The sequence below is a fragment of the Carassius gibelio genome, chromosome B20 (genome assembly GCF_023724105.1).
Source record: "Carassius gibelio isolate Cgi1373 ecotype wild population from Czech Republic chromosome B20, carGib1.2-hapl.c, whole genome shotgun sequence".
Lineage (NCBI taxonomy): Eukaryota > Metazoa > Chordata > Actinopteri > Cypriniformes > Cyprinidae > Carassius > Carassius gibelio.
The window spans coordinates 9,123,459-9,150,499 of record NC_068415.1 but is presented as its reverse complement, the minus strand read 5'-3'; the positions used below and the strand labels follow the sequence as shown (position 1 = coordinate 9,150,499).

The 27,041-nt window shown below is 36.0% G+C and overlaps 2 protein-coding genes across 2 annotated transcripts; one reads left to right on the top strand and one right to left on the bottom strand.

The window, feature by feature from the left end:
• Nucleotides 1-201: 201 nt before the first annotated feature.
• Nucleotides 202-19,532, bottom strand: LOC127984488 (kinesin-associated protein 3). The gene is made up of 20 exons (XM_052587146.1): nucleotides 19,351-19,532; nucleotides 18,656-18,787; nucleotides 18,424-18,569; nucleotides 18,287-18,345; nucleotides 17,991-18,132; nucleotides 16,665-16,764; nucleotides 16,147-16,271; nucleotides 15,867-15,965; nucleotides 14,872-15,050; nucleotides 13,884-14,046; nucleotides 10,298-10,398; nucleotides 8,041-8,149; nucleotides 7,850-7,962; nucleotides 7,585-7,750; nucleotides 7,355-7,480; nucleotides 7,136-7,234; nucleotides 6,949-7,034; nucleotides 5,268-5,454; nucleotides 4,422-4,506; nucleotides 202-1,285 (listed from the first exon to the last, which is right to left on the bottom strand). The coding sequence occupies exons 1-20, from the start codon at nucleotides 19,380-19,382 to the stop codon at nucleotides 1,174-1,176; spliced, it is 2,361 nt and encodes a 786-aa protein (XP_052443106.1). The 5' UTR covers nucleotides 19,383-19,532; the 3' UTR covers nucleotides 202-1,173.
• A 1,260-nt stretch (nucleotides 19,533-20,792) lies between these two features.
• LOC127984392 (N-terminal Xaa-Pro-Lys N-methyltransferase 2-like) lies at nucleotides 20,793-26,619 on the top strand. The gene is made up of 4 exons (XM_052587033.1): nucleotides 20,793-21,236; nucleotides 24,230-24,402; nucleotides 25,324-25,576; nucleotides 25,963-26,619. The coding sequence occupies exons 1-4, from the start codon at nucleotides 21,062-21,064 to the stop codon at nucleotides 26,217-26,219; spliced, it is 858 nt and encodes a 285-aa protein (XP_052442993.1). The 5' UTR covers nucleotides 20,793-21,061; the 3' UTR covers nucleotides 26,220-26,619.
• The last annotated feature ends 422 nt before the right edge of the window (nucleotides 26,620-27,041 follow it).

Sequence of the window (27,041 nt, the reverse complement as noted above, 5' to 3'; positions counted from 1 at the left end):
CCACATTAACAATAAGACAGTCCGTCAATTCATAAATATGCATAACCACCCTTTTAAGGAATGTCTGAATGATGGCAGTGAATGATTAAGAATGAATGAGATGCACAGCATTTCACTGCAATCAATGAAAGTAAACAAGGTAAGCATTTGCTTACCCAACCATATGCAAAAGATTTCTATCAAAGTAACATACGCAAGGAAAGCTTTTGCACATCAATTTATGTATTTCATATTGCAGCACATTAAATAAAAAGGCAATTTATATAAAACAGTAATCAAGACAAGTCTCAGGCACCAATGAAACAGAGTTTCATAAATACTAAAACGCACATGAAGAGACCAGTATTATTTCAAAAGAACACTTGAGTTTGGCTACATTAGAAAATACATATGAAGCTGTTAGCAGTGCACCAAGCCAAGATGTGTTATAAAACTGGTGCTACAGTATCAAAAGCAAAGAAACAGGCAACAATGTTTTGCACGATCACATTAGTGAGTAGATATTAAGACTGTAAAGTGACATTATTGTTCCCGTGGGCACTGTGCTGTGTTGTCATGTATGAAATGGACTTTAACAAAATGTTATTTCATATGTGACCCACTATCATTAAAATGACCATTAGATCAGTTGCTTTATGTAAACATATGCAAAACTGAAGGAATCCTATTATGACAATGATTGACTTTAAGTACATGAAATATTTTTCTTCCAGAAACCTAAGCAAATGTCATGCATTAAACAGATTTGCTTGAATGCACAAATAGATGGTGTTTTCAACGATCATAACTTAACTCACCTACATCACTGAAACAGCATGCAACTAAAATCCTACTTTTGTTATATTGCACAGAAAAGGCAATGCGGTGCCATTCGTTTCTTCAGTGTTGACAAGCAACACACAGTAGGCTAAAGTAGGACATGTTAAAACTACATGATCGAGCTCAAAGTGAGCGCTGCAAATCATAGCTTCACTGAGAACATTCAGCTTAAAACACATTCAGATGGAGATTCACATGGAATGTAATATACACATATTACACAGAAGAAAATACTGATGATGAAGAAAATCAGTAGTGTTGCTTTCATTCGAAATGGTAAAGAGACTTAACTAGAATCTTTTGAGAACCATTTAATTGGTTTTTAATAGGTTTTAGGTCTTTCCTGACATTCTCCTACCGTGATGCCGTGTAACCGTAATAAAACTGCTCATCAGGCCGAAAGCCATAAGCCGTGGCAGGACGTGCTGGAGTGACACCCATCTGTCCGTACCCGTCTGTCAAAGAACTGGAGGAAGAAAAACACAGACAACTGTCAGCCTGTCACATCACCGATGAAGAGATGAATCACAAAACGAACATAAATCGTGTTAATGTGTATTTTATCAGGAAATTACTTTTGTATGGATTAGATAAAGGTCATTAGCATCACTAGATGGCGCTCTGATCCTGCAAAACAGAACTACCAAGCTTAAAACACAACTGCTCCAATACCACAAATAGAAGTAATAATTATAATAAATTAGATTGATTTACTTTTAACTTAAATTTTGAAGCACTTTGTAAATCAAAGTCGTAAAAAAATTATAATAATAAATATATATATATATATATATATATATATATATATATATATATAAATAAATAAATAAATATATATATATATATATATATATATATATATATATATGAAAGTTGAAGTCAATTTTTCAAGTCAAATCACCAACAGAATTATATTATATTGTATTTTATTGTATTTTTCACACCAGCAGTGTTTACCAATTTAAAATTAGATTTAAAAAGCAGTAGTAGTATAATAATTCCTCAAGGCAAATGACTAACAGGATCACGTCACCTCAGTTGGACAGGACTAGTATGATCTGCCTTTAAATAAACATCACCCATCCAACTTCAGCCTGTCTTCTTAAAATATGGGTTGTTTGCTTTGCCCCTTCCAGCTCCCATAATGCGGTGTTGTTTTTAGACCAAATCACTTCCAGCGATCGGTTACATGCGTTACCCCCTTCACTCCCACCTCTCTGGGCAGCAAGCCTGTCTTTATTCTCTGAGGAACACCACTGCCATCTGGGGAAATTTCAGACTTTGACATCCAGCCTCTACTACTCAAGCTTTTTTAACAAAGAATTTGGGTGAAACCGAAGCTTACAACTAACAGAATAAGTTCAAGAGGGTTAATGGGATGGAAAAGGCAGCGTGTTGTAAATCATATGATCACTCCAAAGAGTGTCCAGGTAAAGGACAGGCCTTAAAAGTGTGTGTTTGTGTTATAATCATTCTTGCAGTAAATAATTCAATCCAAAGGGATGCTGTCATCCTTTCCAGGAAAGTTGAAAAGATGACATTTTCTGCAGGTTTCCACAAATAATGATGTTACTTGAGACTGAAACCAACTTTTTTTTCATCTAGGTTCATTTGTCTAATCATTTAATCTAAACTAAATCATTTGAGATGTTTTACCGTTTATCCTTCCACACCATCTTATGAAACACAGCCTTTGGCCCTTTACACTTGAGGGTCACAGACACAGTGCACTTAGTGATAATCTAAAGATCTTAGGCTGGACGCAAACAGAAAAAAGATCCCCATGTCTGGCCCCGGTCGCCCCTGAGAGTTAACACTGAGGTGAGATCCTGTTAAAAAAAAAAAAAAAAACCCGGACACCTCCAAACAAGAAAGTGTCTGTTTCCAGTCTCTTTCCTTCCTCTGATGCCCAAAAATTATGATTCTGTTACATTTTATCACCCTCATGTCTTTCCAAATTCAAATTCTTTCTTTCATGAAACACAAAATTTGAAAAAAAGTGCTATTTTCTATGTATTAAGACAAAAAAGCACCATAAAGTATTTTAAAAGAATTTACATATGACAGTTTTGAAATGACACAAGGGTGAATGACAAAACTTAATAAAATGATTATTTAGTTTTCATTCATTTAAATGCCCCCTTGTTGAAAATAGCATTTATTTAAAATAACAAAAAAAAAATCTTACTGACCCCAAACTTCAAACAGTAGTATATCAAATCAAGTGTTATCTGCAAACAAATCATGCTTGACCTGTTCCCAGAGCTGATTTGAATTATTTAGCCATTTGTTCTATTACTTGAAACCAACTGGTCTCTATTAGTGAATATATGAAGTCAGTTCCCCTCAAGCTCACACAGGTGTCCCAGCAGAGTAACCACAGGTGTTGTTCATCACATTACCTCTGGACATGTTACATAATATTTGCAATCAGAAAGTATCCAAAAAAAGTCAAATAAATAAATGCCATGTGGTTTAACACTTTCTAATGCAATGTCATTTAAACATTTTTTTGTAGCTTAAGCGTCCAAATACTTTTTTGTCGGAACTGTACTTGTCCTGTTTAGCCCTGGCAATATTTCACCAAAAATAATGTTTTATGCTTCACTGCTTTAAAATAATCTTATTTCATTTTTAAATATTATATTAATTACCTTGTAATGTGTTTTTGGTCTAATCATAACATTCACAATGAGGAACTCATATTTTTCAAGCAAATGCAGCCAAGAATTTGTTTCCATCTGAAATAACTAAGCGTTATTTATGTGCTAAATGAAATATTGCTCCGTGCTATTCTATAAATAGAAGTGATTCTATTAAAGGCTTATAAAAGAGCCGTTCCCAGTGTGTCTGGCTCCTGATTCAGCGCAGGGGAACCTAGGCTGGATTTCATTATTGTGTTAACCTGGATCTCTAACACCACACGGACAAAATGAAAACCACACTTTCAGGCCGCACAATTCCCTTTGCACTCTCAGTGTATTCGACAGGTATCGCTTACAAAGAGCTGTGAAAAACAAACATGGCTTCCTCTGCCACATGCTCCTTATTTTTCAGTGCCTCTTCTCTGACTTCACCACTCCATCCTTTCTCTCAGAGACTAATGTATAATTCAGCAAGCTCTCCCTGTTTTTAGATCTATGTTATAAGCCTAACACATATGACCGTCTAATCATGTAAAGGGGTCACTGTATTATCACTAACGGCCCCATATCAAATAATCCCTTCTTTGATTAATGAGTTGAATATTTGGAACGGAGCTCAAATATTTTGCAATAAGTCCCATGACAAAGTGGGCCACACCATAAATCATAGCATCAAGTCATCACATTAGCGCTGTGCTGAAACCCCTAAACAGTAGGTATATGGCAACTGAAGCAGTTTTGGAAAAGGCTGAATAGAGGGAGCTGTGTTTACTCTCAAAGCTGAGGGTATTACTGTTGAAGGAGTGCTGCGTCCTGCTGGGATGCCGGAGGACTCTTTGACACAGCATTTTTGAGTCCTTTCCTGCTAAAGCCAACAAAACTGGCAGACAAAGATGTGTGTGTGTGATGCAGTAATAACAAAAGGCAGTTTGACTCATTCATCATATTTAAATGTACCTGCTGGGGAAACCCTGCGGTCCTAACAGGTCTCCATTCTGGAAGAACTCTGGACTAATGGCACCATCTGCTGGGATTATTCCATCTGTGGGAATCACAAAGAGATCAATTTTCAGTGGCACCTCTGTGCTAAAGCATTACAGAAAATACAGAGAAGCATCAAATTACTCATAATCTTTTGCATTTATTATTAAAATTCTAATTTAAATTTAAACAAAATATCTACAATTTTAAATTAAAATTATCAAAAATAATAATTATAAAAATTATCTAAAAGTAATATAGGATTTTTTACTAGATTACATATTACAGTATATTTTGTATTAATATATAAGATATATATTGGAGATTTTTTGTGGAACCAGCCAACCCCAAAAGTAGGGTGTTAATATTTAATTTATTTAAATAAAATGAATTAAAACCACATTAAAATGCTAAAAACAAAAATTAAAAGGTTAACTGAAATCATGTCTTTTTACCCCAATAACTATTTTTTATTTTATTATTTTTACTGAAAAACATACACATTTAGAATCTCGAATCACAAAGAGGAATGTTTCATTAATTATTAAACATATCAATCAATACTTTCAGTTCATTAATATGTTTGAAAACAATCAACACTGTCATAATTACCAAAGAAATACCAGAGGAAATATCTTGTATATGGGGCCAATATTGTACACCAGGAAAAAAAATCATGCTTACAAAGATATACAAAATAAAAATAAAAACTAACTCAAAGTATGCTGACATATTTTAAAAAATACTAAATTTAAACCCCCTGTTTATAAGAACTACTATTTAAAAGCAGCTATATTTATCTAAATCCTCGTCCAATATAACCTGCGCTGTAGAAGAGGTCTGGCCGTTCCAGGATGTCACCATTTTGGAGAAAGGGTTCTCCATCATCTCCATACATGAAAGGCTCTGCCTCATCCATCTGTCGGTTCTCCACCATCTCCAGCCACTGAGAGTTATGCCAGCGGAACTTCTCACTCTGGATCTTCTTACCCCACTCCACATCATATTCCTACAGACAAAGACAGAGAGATTGTTAGCACAAGACAGAGAGATTATTAGCACAGGACACAGAGAGGCTCTGCCTGTATAGCCTCTCAGCATGTGCCATACCGAAGATGTGGGATGGATCAGGTGAGCTGTGTTGCCTGGCAGACGGATAACATGGTAGCTGTTTATTTTACCTCTACAGGGACTGAGCGTAATAAAACCTCTTTGAGGTTGGTGGAAATAGCGAAGTTGAGCAATCTGGCTCTCTGATTGATCATCCCCACACGGGGTGGAAGGCCTGGGGCACTGATGGCCACCTGAGGCCCAGGCCTCAAACAGGCCTCATTGTCACCAGTCCTGGCCTCACCGGCACACACAGTGACACTTTCTGCCAAGACACAAATTTATCATTGTAAAGCATTAAAGGCACCACAAGCTGCACTCCTGTGGCCAATCACCAGGATGAATGTGGTTTGATACTCTGGCTAATCAATCTTCAAGTAGCTGAGCTCATGACGTTCCTGAACATTTGGATCCAAAGCAGGTTTGGGTGTTTTATAAATAAATCTGGGAGGGAAAAAAAAATCAAGCATGTCCAGAAATAGCATGTAAAAATGAATTATGAATGACTTCTCCTGTCTGGGTTAAAACCCGCTGTCACAAAGAAAAAAAAAAGACTTGGCTATGACAAGTCAAAATTAGAAAAACTCATTTAAACAATATTCATCAGATTTTCATATTTGTATAACATAAAAAAAGAAACCGGGGAGGATGACCAACAACATGTATGTGAATGTGTGGCATTTAGCAGATCTGCGTTCTGTCCATTATCCCCAGATGATAGTAAGCAGGCATCTCCTCCTCTCTCTTTGATGTGGCTCTCTGCTTTAATGGCCCTTTCCGATCAGATGTATGGAACACTTCCCTTGGCCTCAAGACCAACCCTAATTACGTTAATCTGAGGCCTGGGACAGATCACACGCGACAGAGCTGCTTCAGAACAGCTTATACATTTAAACCGCTAGCAATGGTGTTCATCCAACATTCTTTTATGTAAAATGACCCTGACTACAAACCGTATGTGCCATATAACAATAAAGTGTGGGTTAAGACAATTGGATGGTCTCCCTCTTGATTCAAATGAAAAGAAAAGAGGAAGTCAAAAAAAAATTCCACTAATTTATATGAATCTGAAATAAAATATCAGTGTTAGATAAAACTTACTAATGCCACTTTGGCAATTAACTGAAATATAACTGAAATAAAGTTGAGGAGATAAAATAATTCAAACTAAATCAATAGAAAAGCAAACTAGAAGTATAAAAAAAACTAATAAAAATGGCAAAAGCACTTTTTTTCGAATTACTAAAATAAACTACAATGAATACTAAATAAAAAAATAACAAATAAAATTTTTAAAATTTAAAAAATAAACCCTTGTTTGAAATATTAAGAAATAACTTAACTTGAAATTGGTGGGGAAAAAAACAGCATACAGGTATAGATTCATACTCACAGCAATGATGTCCAATGTATTGTCACACACTTTGCGTATTTCTGCATTTTTGTCATGCATCAAGTCAATGAGATATGCAGGAGCCTCTGATAAGATAACGGTCAAGGACAAAACCTTTGAAAGAGGAACTGCTGTATGACTGAACAACAACATCACGCAACTGCAGGTTTTACAAGCTGAAGGATACGCGTTTCTTTTATGATGACATCTCGGGTGGCCTGGTGAAACACCATTTGGTAAAAGACGTACACAATCTGACAGACAAACTCGTCATCTTCTTGCTGGGCTGAGGATGGAAGGAAGAAAGAGATTGTCATTCCTCAACTTCCACTAACATATGTCAAAAAAAACAACAATTACAGAACATGCACTTTAAAAGCACGCTGAGTATCAGAAGGTTTCCCACCATTCAGCAGCTCTATTAGAGCAGGAATGATGCCTGATTTGGCCAACATTACAGCACAGGAGTCGTCCATGGACACAGTGCCAATCATGATCACCACCTCCAAAATGAGGTCATCCTCTGCAGAGCCTGAAGAAGAAAAACAACAGCAAGTCACATATCGTGAGACCCTGCAACTAATATTCTCATATATTGTCCATCGTGATAAAACAGTAAAGTTGATTGAGACAGACCTGGTTTGAGGTGGTCTTTGAGATAAGGCACCAGGTTGTACTCCTTTAGCAAAAGTTCCCAGTCAAGATCAGGAATAGTGAGATTGGAAAGAGTTCCCAAGCACTCAATCACAAACTCCTCCTCTTCCTTTAGTCCGATCTGAGCCGCCAGGTCACCAACATAATCCTCAAACACATCACATGCTTATTAGTTTTCAATGGAATAAACATCAATTCAAATTTCTAAATTAACTTGGGTGAGTATATTCTCGGTTTTGACTCTCACAATGAAAAGATTTTTAGAAGGCCCATCATGCTGAGATATATTTCGGATCATCTTCATCATCAGAGGATCCTTTAGCTTCAGTGCTCTCTTCATCAGCATCTTCAGACCATTGCCTTCAATGGAAACATTCAATTAAGCACGGAGTCTGCTCTTCAATGTTCTTTTGTTTGCACATTTGTATCTGTTCTCACCTTCACACATAATCTGGGCATTCCTCTTGTTGGCAGCCAGGTTGATGCAGAAGGAAATGAGCTCTGCGTCAATCCTCTCCTCACCAGAGTCAAACAACATCTTCATTACCTTACAAACAAAACACCAGGAAATAATAAACACTCAGAGCACTTGCCACAGAGTGATGATGTCAGCAGCCATTACTCCAGTCTTCAGTGTCGCATGATCCTTAAGAAATCATTTGGATATGCTGATTTGGTGCTCAATAAACATTTCTTATTATTATTATCAATGTTTAAAACAGCTGTGCCACTGAAAAGTTTTGTGGACGTGTGATACATTTCTTTGATTAAGTAAAACAGCATTTATCTGAAAATATAAATCATTTGTAATATTATGCCTTTTCTGTCATTTCACTGATCAATTTAATGCATTCTTTCTGAATAAAAGAAAAATTACAAAAATTATAATAATTAAAAAAAAACATACAGTAAATATTAGTCCAGTTAACTCATACCCAAAAACTTCAAGCTCAAGTGCCCCCTTCTTTCCTGAAAGATACAACTCAACAAAGTCAGCAAGCGCCTTGAAGTCCTGACCCACCTAGAACTCCAATCAAACCCGCCTTTGTCCCACAAAAAAAAAGCTGACAGACCTGAAACATTTTTTCCAAACTCCAGCACCCAATTTGTACTTTTCCCAGACATACAGGGGTTGCTGATTTTCTCATGCGAATCCTAACTTTAGACACAAACCTTACATGTCACACTGCATTAGCTTGGCTAACGTCACCACACCCCAAGAGGAACAGAGGACTGGACTCTGCTACCTGAGGGGACAGTAGGGGTCCAGGAAGGGAGCGTGGGGGGAAAGGGAGTGGGCAGAGGTCCAGGCCTGGGCTGAAGTGGTCAAGGGTTGTCAACATCGCCCCCTGATGTTAATGATAAGCAGGAGGCCCGGAGAGAGAGTAAAAAGGCAGTGGTGAGTATGCAAAGCATACAGTCCCATACTGAGTATCACATAGCAGCCGCCCTGCAGCCTAAATCACTGTGGCTAGACTTACTGGCACCTGCCCTGCTTTCACATGCAACATCCAATCGCCCCACCAAAACCTTGGTAACCCCCAGCCTGCAGTTACCATCTTTTCCTCTTCTATTCACCCAATTTGTCCATGAAGAGCCTTTCTATTTCCTTTCTTCTTACACTTTAATGTTAGCTGTAATCTGCTTTTGTGATCTGATTTAAATTTGAAAGTTTCTTCCACAATATGTAGAGGTGTAACAGCACACAAACATGTGTACGTGGTGTTTTTTTTACATTTTTTATTAAATATTACATTACTGAACAAATTGCTTTTTCTTTAAATAAATTTGATTCCAGTTAACATTTTCTACCTCAGCTTCTGTTCTAGCCTTTTCACATCACTATAAGGTTACAATTAACAACAGATAGCCCAAACTTAAATTAAATTGCTATTTATTTTTAACTATAATAAATCAACACTCATTGCAAAAATGTAAATTGCACATAATGCTGTTTCTAAATTACACAAATTCTATTTGTTGTTGGCATACAATCATTTACACAGTGGCTGACATGTTTCCTAAAAGATTTAATTAAACATTACCTAAATTAAATAAGACACAATTAACAGGTAAAGTAAAATATAATTAAGAATATGGTCTAATATAGACTTTCACTTCCATTTTGTTGCTGCCGCGCATTTTAAGCTTGAGCTCCGTCAAGTTAATTCTTTATTGTCTATTTTTTATCCCCTATTGTTCATATATCCCCTATCATATTCTACAAAACATGCGTACCGAACCAAAAGACCCATTCAGAAGATTTTCGGTATAAATACCTGTACTGTTACACCCCTAACACATAGTGACCCAATGAAAAAAATAAAAAGACGACAAGAAAAATCTCTCTACTGCACTGGGTTATCAAACCTTTTGACCCCTCGAATTTCCAAGGTTTTTCCAGTTATTTGTGATCAACTGATACCATCTACACTGGTTGCAAAACATCATAATGCAACAAGACAGTGACAGTATACTGATGCTGTTCTAGTTCTGACTTACTCCACATTTTCGAAAACAGTAGAAACGGATCTGGAACTTTATATTTGATGCATCAGATGTAGACAGCTTCAAGCTGTTGCATTGTGGAGCAATGGGACAACGTTCGCACCGAATGTTGACATGATGTGAGAGTGAATATAGACCTCTCCTGTCCCCTGCTATAAGATCATGCTAATGCAGGCTGATCTCTCACCTGTGGAATGCAATCCGTGTAGGCAAACATAGACTTGAAACGGTCGTCCATACTGATGTGGTACAGAATGCACATGGCGATCTGTCTCTGCGCTTCGTCTCCTGAAACAAAAACACACACAAGCCATGAATGGACAGACACACTCTGCATATTCAAGGTAGCCTGAACTACAGCTTCTTCTTTAGTAGAAATACACAGCAGGATAAACAGGACAGCACCAGATTGCACTTTCAAGTCCCAATATTTAATGGATCAAGGCCCTTTGCTAGAGCAAGAATTTGTGTCCAGGATTTACGTCATAGGGAACTAGAGAGTGGAATGAGACACTTTTTTGGTCATTGCTATGGACCTATCCTACCATTCAAAAATCTGTGGTCAGTGAGACTTTTTTGTTGGAAAGAAAGAATATAATACTGCTGTTGAATATGGATGAAAAAAAAACTTACAACTTATACAGATGCTGTTCATCAAAGAAATCATCAAAAGATTCTCAAAAAAAATGCACCATGATTTCCACAAAAATATTAAGCAGCAAACGGTTTCTTGAGCATCCAATCAGAATATTAGAATGATTTCTGAAGGATCATGTGACACTGAAGACTTGACAGTTCTAAATCACAATAATATTTCACAATATTATTATTTTTACTTTTTTACTTTTTTTATCAAATAACTGCAACCTTGTTTAGCATAAGGTACTTTTTTTCTCCAAAAACAATAAAACTTCTTACAAACACTAAATTTTTGGACAGTAACGTTAATACAGACAAATCACATCTGCAATAATTACAGTGTTAATTTTTGGATTTTTTTTTAAGACCTGGTATTTATTTCAGGCCTGGATAATTCTGACCCTGAGAAAGCACAGTTTCCCTTCACAAAGCAGACTGAAACCTGGACCTGGTAAGAACCTGAGCCTCTGACTTAATCAGACAGACAGACCCAGACCCCGAGAGAGGGAAGAGGGGGCGGGGACGGGACGGAGCCAGCCATGGACCCTTTAGGCAAGGTTATCTCAGCCTATTGGAGCCAGATGTGTTCCAGAGACCCCTGAAAAAAGAAGGGCTTCTCCATTTAATTGGGGAAAAAAGAAGGAAGCATAAATTTTACTGCCATTAATAACTTCAAGCCAAGCTGCTCTGCACCGCTAGCACTACGATTGGTCTAAACATGTGCTTCTCATTAGTGAAAGACACACACAAGCGTACAATCGAGCTCTAGCGCACACTCAGAGGTCAATCACAAACATACACATGCAAACCCCGGGTTAACGCCTCGGCCTGCACACTGGGAGAGGAAAATGGGGAATCCTTTATGAGGATGGAGGAGAAGGGCCAGTAAAAATGTCCAAAACAGCCCCAGAGCCTGGGAGAAAAAAGCCCATTAAAAATTCATTATCCTGTTCAGGGTGCGTTTAGTGGGAGAGCAGGAGAGCTAAACTTCAATTACACCCCAGAAAGATTTACACCACCAAACCGCCATTAAAGCCACGGCAGCCAGGCCTTCAGGCGACCACTACAATCCTAAACACCCATGTCCTTTAGAGCTGATCGAGACACTGACTACACTTTAATGGTAAACAGGGATCAGGTTGCTAGATTTGTGATCCAATAACCAATTACTCAATTAGTGAAGTTGACCTATTTAGATTCTATCTAGATAAAATGTACTTCATATTTGTACATGCCCTGCCAACATTGTTTTATTTTTGCTATTAGCAATATATATATTACATATATTTTTTATTTGTTGAAATAATTTAGAATCTAATTTATATTTTTTTAACAATATAAAATGCTTGGCAGAAAAACACATTTAAGTTTTGAAACCATAAATTTGGCAGTGGGTAGCATTTGAAGGCAATATATAAGTGATATATAAGCAGTGGTCTGCTGTGTGACAGGAGAAATGGTGATTTCTTTTCTGCACTTAGATGTAGACACCTGTACTGCAAAAAAAATTATCTTCTTACAAAGTAAGAGTCTCGTTTTCCAGTACAAATATCTAAAAATTACATTACAAGATACATTTACTTGAGAAGCAAAATGATGCGATGCCTTGTTTAAAAAAAAAATATGTATAAAACTTGAGTTTTTGCTTAAAATAAGAAAAATCTGTCTAATATATATATATATATATATATATATATATATATATATATATATATATATATATATATATATATATATATATATATATATATATATATATATATATATATATATATATATATATATAACCTTGATTTCCCTGTGACAATGTTCTTAACACATTAGAATATATTAATTCTTGTTTTATGAAAAAAATCTTTATACATATTTTAGAAAACAACCTTTTATATTTTTCTGTCACTTTGCTTCTCAAGTAAATGCATCTTGATTTAAGAATGTTTAGATATAGATAAACAAGAAAAAACAAAAAGGAATTTTTTTTTTTGCAGTGTGATGTAAGAGGGAGTTGTTGATCAGTTGGTTTTGGTTCTGGGATAATTCATCAAAGAGGTCTGAGAGGAGACCAAACTTCACTTTCATCTTATCAGCAAGGTCAGAAGAGCAGATAGGAGCCTCATTCAGTGCACGCCGAAGATTCATGAGGCATCTGCAATGCACTGACAGGACTTGATGTCACATTCTTACAAACCAGACCAGATAAAAGCAGCGCTTACACACACACGCCTTCTTCAAAAAAATACTTACAAGAACATCACATCATCCACACTAGTGCAAAAGGACCATTAGCTGTTGGCAGCCAGTCTAAAGTGTTCATAAAGAATGAGTAGTTGTACGTGTCTGACGGAGAGAGAGAAAATCTCCATAAGTCGCTAAATGTGGACTTCCCTCGAGCTGGAAGAACAACATTTACTTTAGAGCTGAAGCTGTTTTTTTAACAAATATATTACATTAACTGCACGGGACACACGACACCCCCCTGAGGCCTTGCAAAAAACACATTGTTGGTGCCAAAGCCAACCACGCCTGGATATGTAGTCCATGCACCAATCGTGTGTTTCGTTTAATCTCGGAAAGTGGTCTCTGAAAGACAGGACAGAGCCAGACTGTAACTGCTTTATGAGGCTAAGAAACATTTGTATCCTCAAACACAAAATAATTGACTAGTAGTAGATTTACTTTCTATGACTTATGCTGTCTCAATGGTTGTAACACTGCAAGTCTGTCAAATGGACAGACTTGATTCATTTGTTTGAACAATCATTTGAAATCATAACCGTGAGATAAAATAGGGCCAGGGTGTTTCATGAGCAATGTGGGTTTATAGTATTTCCCCATTTTTGTCCAGCACTTGCTCTACTATGAGCACATATAATAATAATAATAATAATAATAATAATAATAATAATAATAATAATAATAATAATAATAATTTAAAAAAAAAAAAATTATAATATAAAATAAAAAGTCAATAATTAAATATTAAATAAAAACTGACAAAAATATATTTTGATTATCTCTACTATCTATATACACACACATACATGTAAAAAAAAATAATAAAATGATCATTTATAGAACAACATAACATAATTCTAATATATTTAAAATAATAAAATCTCCTACAGGAATCTTACCTAGCAGTGAGGTGAGTTTGGGCAGAAGGTCCGCCTGCACCATCTTGCTGCGGAGGCCAGTGTCAAACGAGAGATTAAGGAGGAGGCGAAGAGTTACGTTCAGGAGATCTTCATGTTCACAGGGCACCAGTTTTGCCAGCTTCTCTACTGTATCTATCTCTGCCTATCAAAGAGAGAGAGATGATAGTGATTGAGTGATGTAGGAGACCGTTGTCAGGTCTGTCAGTTAGTTCTTTCTGTGCCTGTGGCTTTGCTTGTTAACACATCTGCTTGCTCCAGCTGTGGTCAAACACAGCCACAGACGGACAGCCCAGCAGAAACGTGATCCCCATTAAAGCCACCGTTCACAGCCTGGAACCAGTTTTCAAATCAAGCCTTCAACGTTAATAACTGCATACATCTAAAACCTTGCATTCACAGTCGGCGTCAAACAATGTGACAGAACCCCAATCTCCACACGACTGAAAGCATTAAATTAATCATACAAGAGTGTGTGTTATTGTTGTATAGCATTTGTCAAAGTCGTAATAGTCTTTTTGTGGCTGACTCTACAAATGTGTTTAATTTAGAAGATCAGAAATTAGCTGACTAATGGATCCAAATAAATGACTGCTGAGATAACCTTCGGTCGAGAGTTAAGTGTGTGATTGGTTGCAGGTGGAGGAAGTGTGGGATAAGTGGTCGACTAAACAGTACAGCTAAACTGCAATACAGAACATCACATGAGCAACAAGTTATGAGAACAGGTGTGGCTGATTTAGAAAGGAGAGAGTAATAATAAGAAAGTGACAACTGTGGTGGTGTAGCCTTGTGGGGCCTTTCAGGTTGCAATCTTTAAACACAGCATTTTTTAACACCCCATGAAATCATCAATGGAGTTCTGGGGCTATTAGTGCATCCTATAAGCTTTGAGGGCATCAGTGTACTACTACAAGTTTACAGAATAAATAAGTCACTTTGGATAAAAGCATTTGAAAGTACTTCTTACCATGTCATTCTTGTTTTCTAAGAAGATACTGAGTTTCTTGAGGAAGGACACCACCAGCACCAGTAGCTCCTCACTGTCTCTGTCCAACGTTTTCACCAGAAGGTGGACAATGTTCTTGTTCCTCATCTTCAGCTCGGTGCGAGTGTCCTCTGACAGATTCAGCAGCAGGTACAGAGCAACTGATGGCACAGAAACACAAACAGGAAAGTCATCCATTTATTTTCAAATCGGTTTTTAAAACCGATAACATTGGAAGCAGACTGAGTGTTTCAATTAGTGCTTCAGGTCAAACTGTATCGTTCAAAGGTCTGTACTGTGTAAAAATATACTTTTATTCAGCAAAGAGGGATTAGACATCAAACGTTAGAGTAAAGATTTTTCAAACAATGTTTTAAATAATGTTCTTCTGGACTAATAATGTTCTTCTATCAAACAATCTTGAAAAAAGGAGCAATGGCTGCTGAAAAATTGGCTTTGCGATCTCAGTTATAAATTACATTTTAAAATGTATTCAAAGAGAAAACAGTTATTTTAAACTGTAATAATATATACACAATATTACAGATTTTACTGCATTTTTGGTCAAATTACGGTAATGCATACTTAATGAGAATACTTCTTTTAAAAACATTTCCAAAAATCTTTCAGACACCAAACTTTTGGCAGTGTTTATGTATACATATCTTTTGTAGCGCACTTTATATTATTTTAATGTCTGATTTCATTTGTACTTATTTCTTAAAAAGAGCAGTGCAATTTCTGCAACCACAGAATTGTAAAATAATGATTACTAGTAAGAAAATCACAAACATCAACTATAAAAAGGACAAATCGTTTTTAATTTGTATAGAACAGTGCATATTTACAAAATCAGCCACAACATTCATATTTGGCATCAGCCAAAATTTCCATTGGAGCCTGGCTAGTCAAAACACATCTTTAAGCTGTGAAATGAGACCATTCTTTGTGGATGTGTGGGTAATAATGTTTTCTACCTCTCAAAAGCTGTTCCTGTTTGGTCAGCAGTCCATGGTACTTCTTCAGGGCTTTCTCGTACTCCTTCTTCAGGTTCTGATTGTCTGGGTCATCGTCCCGTTCAAAAAGTCAAGGACCTTGTCTATTAAACCCTTGTGTTCAGAGCAGTAATTAAAGGGCAACATTTTAATTAAAACATAACACCCATGCCCCCTGACCCTTGGCATGACTTTACCTTTACCCTTTCTCTGACATCCTGTCACCCTTTCACCTACGCCCCCTGCTACACTGAAAGGATATCAGCCTTCTTTTTCTTCTGCAGTTCGTCCTGCCACAGGTCATAGCGCTTCAGCTCATGCTCAATTATGCTCATGCTCAGCGCTCCGATCTTGTAATGTGTGATCAGGCCGTGAAACTGGGAGAAACTGGAGATAAAAAAAACTTGTTTGTCTAACCTTCACCATGCATTCAACCATGCCAAAATAAAACCTTAACCCATGGCAAACACACTCGCTCACCAAGAGCATGATGAATGTTAACCAAACCAATGCAGACTTTAGCAAAATAACATCAGAAGGGAAGAGATTCAAGAATGATTCTAACTTTCACATTTACCTACAGCCTGGCTTTTCACATGAGTCCTGACAGCAGCTGATGTGTTGTATTATGATAGGAGTATTTAATATTACGACGCGCATGCAAGAAAATATATTCTCCTCATGGCACATCGCCATTGTTGTGTCTCAGCTCCGTGCACAACACCCATCAAACTGAAGAGTGAGTCTTGGCTAGAGTATGCAGAAGTGTAGCCCGTTTACCTGGAGAAGCAGAAGAAGACGTAGATGATGGTGGTTGCCAAATCGACACTCTGCTTCCAGTCTTCCCTCAGGACGCGGGCCAGCGCGCCCAGAGCAGTCTCTGTGGGAGAGCAGACGAAACACTGAATGCTTTCATTGCTCATGAAAAGAACTCATATTGTGAATACAAAATGGCAACGGTTTGAAATATGTGGCTGCTTGTGAATAACTTTTGAATATGGAGAATATTTCAGGATACGGGCTAGTGGGAAAAGAAAGAACACACTTGCAAAGGAGAAAATGCATTGTGGGTAAAAATCAAATGACTTTATGGAAGATACTTAAGGGCAAATAGTCAAAGGATAGTAGAAAACAGGCTGTAGTACTACAAATACGGATTGAGTTACAGTGAACAAAGTGGTCAAAGAGATCAGACAAAGGGACAGTGTAAATGGAAGAGAGTCACTTTTTTATGAATGGATTCCCATACTCCGTTTTATTTTACTAATGTTTACTGTTAGTGGCATTAAGTTTAGTGAAAAATAACTTTTGAAATAAGTCTCTTATTCTCACTAAGGCTGCATTTATTTGATCATAAACAGTAAAAACATAAATATAAAATATTATTAACAATTTTAAATAACAGTTTTTTTTATTTTAATATATATTTAAATTTATTTCTGCGCAAGCTAAACTGAATTTTAAGCACCCATTACTCCAGTCTTCAGAGTCGTGTGATCCTTTAGAAATCATTCTAATGTGTTGATTTGACGCTCAAGAAACTTATTATCATCATCAGTGTGGCTTAATATTTTTGTATAAACGCAAAGGAACACAATCGAAGATTCAAAAGAACAGAATTAATTTGAAATATATATTTTTTTTGTAACTGCCACTTTTGTTCAATTTAATGTTTCCTTGCTGGATACATTTTTATTATTATTAATATTACTGACTGATTTTGAATATTAGTGTATTTGTGCTAATATGACAAGCCCTTTTTCATAAGGGTAAGGGCAGAAACATTGGTGCTTAGAGATCATTTTCTTATGAAAGAAAGAATGAAGTACGTAAAATAATGGAATGAGAATGACTGCAAAGATATGATGATAATGTCTTAATATGGCATCCTACAAAACTTGGAACAACAAGAGCGTGAGTAAATGAGTGAGTTAATTTTTTTTAGGGGCACTATCCTTTTAATCATACATGAGGAGCAAACCAAAGCTTTGTTATATGGTAATGTAAATGTATTTAAAGTAAGGCTTTATGAGGGAGGTTTATAGATAAAAATCCTAAACTGTTTAAAAAAGACATTTTAACCATTAGCTCCAGTGTCCAACACACCATTCTGCAGCAACTCCTCCAGGTTGTCAGGGTTACGGGCCAAATGGAGGATGAGTGTAGCTCCTCTGATCTTCTCAGGGATGTCCTCATACAGAAGCTCAACATAGTCCTCTATGCTATTAATGTTGGCCTCCTCATCAAGCTGCATGAAACATAGCATTAAATAAATCAATTTTTTTTAATACATTTTGGTTGAGGACTTGATAAGAACTATCATTTATATATATATATATATATATATATATATATATATCATTTGTGACACAAAAACAAATTAATATTCATTTCAACTATACCTCTATGCCTTCAAAAGGAGTCAGGTCTCTTGGCTTGATCTGTTTCTTCTCTTTCTTTTCTGAATAAACACAAACAATCACTTTAGCACTGAAGCACTTTTTCTATTTTTTTTTTTACTGTATTCTTCTCAGCCTACCAGCAGATTTCTTGCGGTTCTGCAGATAAAACAATAACTGCTCCACCTCAGGAAGTCTGGAAGGGGAAATGAGTCTACACTCCTCCACTACCTTCCGTGCTAAAGATGCAATATCCGTGTTGGAATTCAGGCTTTTCAGACGGATTCTGCAATCGGAAGAAAGTTTTAGCTATAAAAAAAATCTATCACACGATCAGTTTTCCTACTACTCCATTTATCTGAATGATCTTACATCTTCTGGCACTCCTTGCGTTCTCCCAGCATCGGGTCTCCCGTCTCTCCTAGGATTGTAGCTTCCACTTCATATTGGACCACAAGGGCTTTTTCTGTGGGGTGGACATCTAAACTGCCACCCTTATATTTCCTGAGCACAACACATTACAGATTATTATTGATAGTTATAAATTTAGTTATAAGTTTTGAGTTACCTATAAAAGATGTTCAGTGCATCAAGCTTATCTTTAAAAAAAGTCGTATTTTATTGGTAAAACAATCATGTTTTTTTTTGTTATCCTTCTTGTTTTGTTTTTATCAGAAATGATCCAAAATAGTAAACCTGAAGCAACATTAAATATCACTGTAAACTAATGTAAACATTCAGTACCATTTTAAATATACGTACAAACATATTTTATTAATTCAATAACTCTGTTTAATATGCTGAATGATGATATTGTGGTGGTGATGATGATGATGAGGAGTATGTCCATATAAACGTCACTTGAAGACACATAAATATAAATTGATGTCATAATTTCCCTGCACTTTTTGAAAGCTGTACATATACATGAAAAATGACTTACACCTTAGAAAAACAACATTCACAGGCACATATATATATTGTGTTTTTACTTTAATGCAGTGTTATGCTCAAGCTCGACCACTACAGCTAATGACAGAGCTCGCTCGCATTACACAGACACTCACCGTTTTAAATATCTGGCGTCGTCCGATTGCATTGTTGCTCATTAATTAAAGCAAATAAACCTGTGCGGCTGATTTCTGTCTGCTGTTTTGACGTGTGTCTAATGTCTGGACTGCTTCATCGTTTCTGCTCTGGCAGGGTGCTGCTGTTTGTGTTGCTATGGGTGTGTACTGAAATTCTGTGAATAAGCGAAGAAGCAGAAATAAGCGGAAGAACCTCTAGCGCCACCTGTATATGTGGAGGTACGTATCGCTCACGTGGAATACATGTGATAGCAAGACCTTTGTTGGTTTTTATTTGTATTTATGTATTTATACGGGGAATTTGTTTCACTTCAACCCATTTTATAGTGCTGAATGTATTAGTTCAAGGCTAACTACCGTTTTAACTACCTATTAGCTATATTTTTCAATTGGAAGGGCACTTGTTATTGAAGGCTTCTAAACCAGATTAGCTTGTACTGAATTTCTGTCAGAACAATAAAGATTGTAAGAATACATGATTCTTTTTAAGCACCAACCCAGTTTTTATACAGTTTTTGGACTATTAGAAAAAAAATATTGTTTTGATATGTATTGTAAGAAGAAACAGTCTTAGAAAGTACACATTAAGAAAAAGAATTATAAAAACAAAGACAAGAACTTTGAACCGGGTTTTATCCAGTGTTAAGATTTCTGTTCTGGAAATATAGAAGATTTTTAATGAGTGCATTTTTAATTAAATAATGCATGATTTAAATATTTCAACATAACATTACAGAAAACTTGTAATAATAATATAAAAAAGTCTTATACTGTGATGAATCAGGTAGGGAAGTATTGTGACATTTTTTCGATTTTTTTTAAAACTCAAACAAAATGTTTGAAACATTTACCTATATTAACATGGCTTTTTGGACCAACTTTAGGACCTGCTTTATTTATAAACAGTCTTCTCTAATTGCATTGAGCATGCATTTCCAGTTTAAGCACTGGTTCAGTTCTGGTTCACTGAATATCACATACACATAAGGTGATGATCATTTGGCAATTTATCTAAATTTGCAACCATATGAGTAACACATGGCCCATGAGCTGACATGACTAAAGATGAGAGGCCTGATATATTATCCATCTTCTCTCTCTCTCTTTCTCTCTCTCTCCGTATCTCTGCTTTTCACACAATTTGTATAAGTCTAAAAAACATGTTTTGTTTTTAGCAATAGTGTCATTATTATGTCAATGCATGCAGACAGTAAGCAGCAACAGCATGTTCAGATTAGATCTGTCTTTGATCTTTCCTCACCACTGTGAACTTGCCACCAATACTGTGTATACAAACATGAGAAGGCAGTGCTAAGAATAGCCACTACATAAGCCGCTTGTCACTAACTGTGAATGAATGCACGACTCTCTGGTTCGTGTGTTGGTATGCACTAATATGCCATTCTGGATGTGTCTATGGAACGTAAGAGAGGAGCTTCTTCTGGAACTGAAGAAGAAGGCACCACCCCTCTTCTGAGGCAATCGCACCCATCCCTTTCTCATTCCACCACCCCAGGTGGTGATGATCTGATAAGATGTGGTAGTTCGAAGCACTCTGCTGAGAAAAGAACGCTCAACCGGTCAGTAACCAGAGGCCACCTACAGATATAGCAGCACAGTGGTGTCTTCAGAGACACCTTGAGCTACGCATTATCAAACACGCTTTGAGTCTCTTTGCAGAAAATTCAGAATGTCTGATTCCACTTCCATTATGGAGTTTAGCGGGACGCATCAAGCTTTCCGAGACCGCTGGGCAAAGACGGATAATGAGATGTGCAAGCACAGTATGTCTTTCCACTTGCACAATACTCTGAGGAAGGAGTTCTTCGCCAGCTACCTGTACCTCCTGGAGCAGATTCCTCTGGGTAAGAGGGTGGCTCAGTGAATTGTGTGTATTATGACCCTTTGTGTATTATGAAGTTTTCCTGCAATATTGTTGTTGAGATGAGAACCGTAAGGCAGACATTTGGAGTATGAAGTTGTGTCAGACCATATCCAAAATAAATATTTAGTTTGCATCCACTAATATTCATGTTATTGGCATATCTGTCTCTATTAAAGCTGCTTCAAAATTACATTTGCAAACTTGAGAAGATAACAGCTTTGCCTTAACCACAATATCCAGTAGGAACACTCGATTTTCAACAGTATACAGTACATACCATTTATTCCAGTGTACAGAGTCATGTGTCTATTTTAAGCACATGTATATGCATGCTGCATACTTTAACCCTTGTGTATTTGGTCATTTCTGATTGGAGAAATTTACATTTTGAATGTTTAAAAATGGTAGCTTCACCAGAATGGTACGATACTTGGTGACTTTTATGGCACTTGGTATGTGTACACACACACACACAAAAACACTCCTGGTCTTTTTTCCTGGTCGGAAATTAATGGATTTACAGCAGTTAAAATCAATAATTCGACTATCATGCAGTAAAACAGTGGAAAGCAAGGAAGGGGTTACTCTCTAAAACATCAAGAGTTTAAAACGGATACATCCACATACAGAATTATACATACTCAAATTAATTGGTATTGCTATAACCATATAGCCCAAATGAGTCAAAAGACTGAAATTAGAGATGTATAAAATCAGATCATACCCAGAAGGTTTAAGCTCTGATAAAGGAAAATACACTTCAAATTAACATTTAAAACTGCAAAAAATATAAACCTTGACAAAAAGTAGTCTCTGAGCATGTCTTACACAAATACATATTAATCCACAGCCTAATAAAAATAAAAGATTTTGTATAAAAACAACTAGGGAATTCACAAGCATCTCCAAAGAGTCCTATACAGGAATCTAGTGGTTACACCATGAAATTACAGTTTTTTCTCTTTTTTCCTGCTTTAAATTTTTTTATTTTAGTCTCTATTTTAATCTGAAATACTGCAATAATTGAAAAATAATTAAAAAAAGAAAAGAAAAAAAATCATAATTTTTGCATAAATATTAATCAGTACCATGAAGTTATCTCAAAATAAAAAATATTATTGAACAAATATATATTAGATTGATTTTACTGAAGAAGAAAAAAAGTTACATTTTAGGTGTCCGGTCACTTTTGACCGCGAAGACCATGAGTGTGACTCTCAAATGAGGAGCGCACAAGGGTTACATTTTACTGAATAATAAAATTTCAGCTGTGTCTTTACTATGCTGGTGCATTAGTAGCAATAACAGTATATTTCAAAGTATTGAAAGGCTTTGGAGATGGTTATGTGTTAACATAACATAAACAACTAAGCAAATGTTCTCCTTTAAACAGCCATGAATATTATATGATGGTATGGAGTTCATAAGTAGTTTTGTTTGTGTTGTTGACAGTGGTCTCTGTCTGATGAATGTTAGCTTATATTTCTACTTGTCCACACCGTTAATCAGATGTTGTGTAGTGTAAACTGTGGAGACAATCAAAGCAGTCTGCCAGTGTTACTGAGTTACTGCTTGAATTCAACAGACTCAATCACAACTTTGTTGTAACTAATGAGTTTGGTCCGGTAAAAACACAGAAATCAACAGATATTACTCTTGGCCTTTACTCATGTACAACAACACGGGGGGTTAAAAATTTAGTTTTTAACCCCTTTATAATGTATGATGTTGGTGGGAAGAGAAAAACACAAAAAAAATCACATTTAGTGCTGGAAACGGCAAATGTTACTGCAAAGTTATGTTAGTGTCAGTGAAATCCATGTTAGAAATGTTGTATTCGTGTAATACATTACTAAAAAAATAAGCATTAGGAGCAAAAATATTTTTGAGTACATCATAAATGACATCAATTTCATTTTAGACCAAAAGTGAACACAATCATTCATTCATATTTTTAAAAGACTGATATGAATTCAGACAACAAGTGTTTTGTAAGACAAATGAAAATTCTGTTATCATTTCCTAACCCTCATGTCATTCTAATCCTTTATTTGTGAAAATATATTTTATGTTCTACAGAAAATGTTTGGAATGGTATGGGAGTGAGTAAATGGATGACAGAATTATCATTTCTGGGTGAACAATCTCTTTCAGAGAAAAGTTAGAATGAATGTCTTGCTTTGGCTGAAATGTTTCCTAATACTAGCAGGTTTTAATGTTGCCTCATGACCAATAAGGCAAAGCAGTTGAGTGAGTGCTATAAAGAGGGCCAACAAAAATAAACAGGACCAAAACAAAATAGTCCATAGCGAATCACTGCCCAGTGTTACTATTTTTGACTTTGAACTAGTAAACCTGTGGTTCACATATCAAACCCTGCTCAGAATTTCAGTATCACAATCGTGTCGCCCTGCCAGTTCTCGCACCTATAACCCTTCAGCAAGGTCTTCCCGCTAATCATCTGCTGATCCGATGTTTGACTCGAACTTTCCAAACATGCTTTGACTTAATAACTGGTCTGTCCTTTAAGTGACCAGCCATTCAAGAAAGCAGATGTTCCAGCTGAACTTAATACTGTGACATTGGACTGATGCTGACAGAGTATCATATGTTGAGCTGCTTCATCTAAACTCCTAAATGTGCCAACAATAAAGTATTCCTTTGTGCTGTAGTACAACACTGTCTATACCAATAGTATCTTGGTTCTTCAAATTCCATTTGCAGAAAGAAAACATCTTGGAAATTGCAAAAATAAATGCTATTAATAACTGGTATTTTAAAAAAACTGCTTATGACTAAATGTTGTTGCAAGAAGTTGTGTTGTTGTGAAACTTCATCTCATAACTGTACACTTTCCCTTGAAATGCTCTGATCCCACAGCTGACCTACATCACAATATTAGATTTCTGGTAATTAAATCTAGGGCTTGTTTTTTTGTGTCTAGTGACTGTCTATATGTTTATTGCCCGACAGTGAAACTCTATGCCGTGACTTGTGAGTACATTAAAGGGGAGAAGCAGTTTTACTACAGGTCACAGAACTTCTACAAGGACGTCCCGGCATCAGAGGAGGGCATGATGGGAGACTTTGTGGAGATATCAGAGATCGACCTTGAAGGCTCAAGACAGTTCCTGAAAAAGTTTGTTGTATGTCATTTACATTTTCTATTTCTTAATGAATGTCTATTATTTACAGGAAATACATTGAAATAAAAAGTATTTTTTTTACGTTTATTACGTTACAATACATTTTTATGTAATTGATGTTGAATTTACTAACAATTTCTAAATTATACCCTTTTCTATGCCACTTTTCTCAAACATTTGTTTTCCTACATCAGTTAAAAAGAGTTAATTAATTTATATATATCCAATTTAGTTAAATAAATACAATACATTTACATATTTATGTACTTAATGAAAATTTTAACTGCAATTGTACTTTTGGAACACTAAACTGGTATACTTAAAGTAAAATTGGAGCAACTAATTATGTGCATAATGCACTTTCATTGTGTGTAAATAGTGATGAAGTCCAGCTAAAGATACCGAATTATATTTGATTGTGCTAAAATGGAAATATTTCTTTAGGTACACTTTCAATATCTTGCATTTAAAGGCTGATATTATTCAAAGATTATACAATCCTTATCAATAGTGACATTAAAACACATTTTAGGTTTGACATTAAGAAATATTGTGCACAAGTAGTATCACAAATAATTTGGTGTTTGTGGTATACTATACTAAGTATGAAATACATTTATTTTAATGTATTACTTTTTCCCTAAGTAGCCTATGACAGACAATAATTTTTTTTATTGCATATTGCCTTTTCGGTCTGCTCACACTTATTCTTTAAATAGCAAGACCTCAAGATCAGAATAACCAAGCTGTCTCTATAACGCTATTTGAACATGTGGTTAATTAACACATCTAAGTTGACAAATAGCTTTAGCTTAATAAATAGTGTTCAGCTGTTCTTCTGAAACTTTGACCCTGAACCTGGGCTAGCACTCATAATTCTTTATTATTTTTGAACATGCACTTTTTTTTTATTTATTATAGGGTCCAGGAAAGGCTGGCACCAAGCGGGCACTAGACTGTGGCTGTGGAATCGGGAGGGTGTCTAAAGGAGTTCTGTTCCCTGTGTTTGAATCCATGGAGATGCTTGACATGATGGAAGAGTTCATCCTCCACGCTCATGAGGTTTACCTCGGAGATTACGCAGACCGAGTAGAGGCCTACTATCTTTACAACCTGCAAGAATTCACCCCACCTACAAAGAGATACGATGTCATCTGGCTGCAGTGGGTTGCCTGTGAGTGGATGGATTGTTTTCATCGATTATTTTATGTTATGTAACAAATATTTAATTTGACCAGTGTTTTCTGCCCACATACATTTGCTTATTTTAGTAGGTCCAGGCTATCTTTGCATTTGCTTTAATGAGAGCAGCTGAAAGCTAGAGTCTTTTGTTTCAGTATACAGTTTCATCTCCCTCACTGCAGTCTGTGTACATTTGACACCGACGGCACAGATATCTATATGAAACTGAAATCGTGCATGGTGACAGATTTTTTAAGACCTAGCTTTGCATAAACCGTTTCTGCTAAATCAGTTTTGGACTGTGGATATTTAAAAATGTACACACTCTCTTTTAGTCAAGAATTACCGGGTTACCTCAACTATTTTTACATTTTTCAGGTCATCTTACTGATAAGGACCTGATGGAGTTTTTAAAGCGTGCTAAGCAGAGCCTGAGGCCCAACGGTGTGATCTTCATTAAGGATAACATGGCGCGGCAGGGGTGCAAGCTGGACCCCATTGACAGCAGCATCATTCGTCACCTGGACATCATGAAGAACATCATTCAGACAGCAGGCCTCACCATACTGGACGTGGAAAAGCAGGAAGGCTTTCCTGAGGCTATCGTGCCTGTATGGATGATCGCCATGCGCTAAAGGAAATCATATTTTAGATGGATATGTTGTACATGTACTTATATATAGTATATATTATAAAAACGTACAAATTTATTTATTTTTATTCCATTTACCAGCTAATATGTCAAAATAATTTCAGCATATGGAAATCTGTGGATTGTTATTTATTTTTTTACTAGTTACCATCCAGTTTCCATCTTTCTAGTAAAATATATAACTTCCATTTTTGTTTAAATGGAGCATATAGATGTATATAATTGTATTACCCTGTTAACATGATTTAGTATTTTGTACATTTATTCTAGTATCACAATGTAAAACAAATTATTTATTTATTTTTTACAAGAAAATAATGTTGTTGTCTATGTCTATGTAACTGACAGAATTAAGTATGCTGCCACCAAGTGTCATTTTTGTTTTCTTTTAGAGTATAGAAATATTAATAAAAAAAAATGTAAACAATATAAGTGTCATTTCTTGTTTTTACAGTAATACATCATATAGCAATAAGTCACTGAACCACATTAGTAAACATTTTTCAGAAACATTTGTCATGATGTCTCTCAAGTTGTGTTAGAATTAAGTTCTTAAAACAACCATGCTTTACTGGCAAAATGGGCAAAATATAAAATGACTTACAGCTCTAGAGGACCTTTTAGCTTGCTTAAAAATATATAATAATGTGCATTAGTTGGATATTTCCTTGAAGTATTCTTGGTGTCTTTGAAAGCAGAGCTTCTCTTCACATATTTAAAGAACTGAGGGATAAATAATGTCAACAAGTTCAAAACTTCATTGTATCCCCCAAACTATGAAAAACCACACTGTTTAGGTAAATGG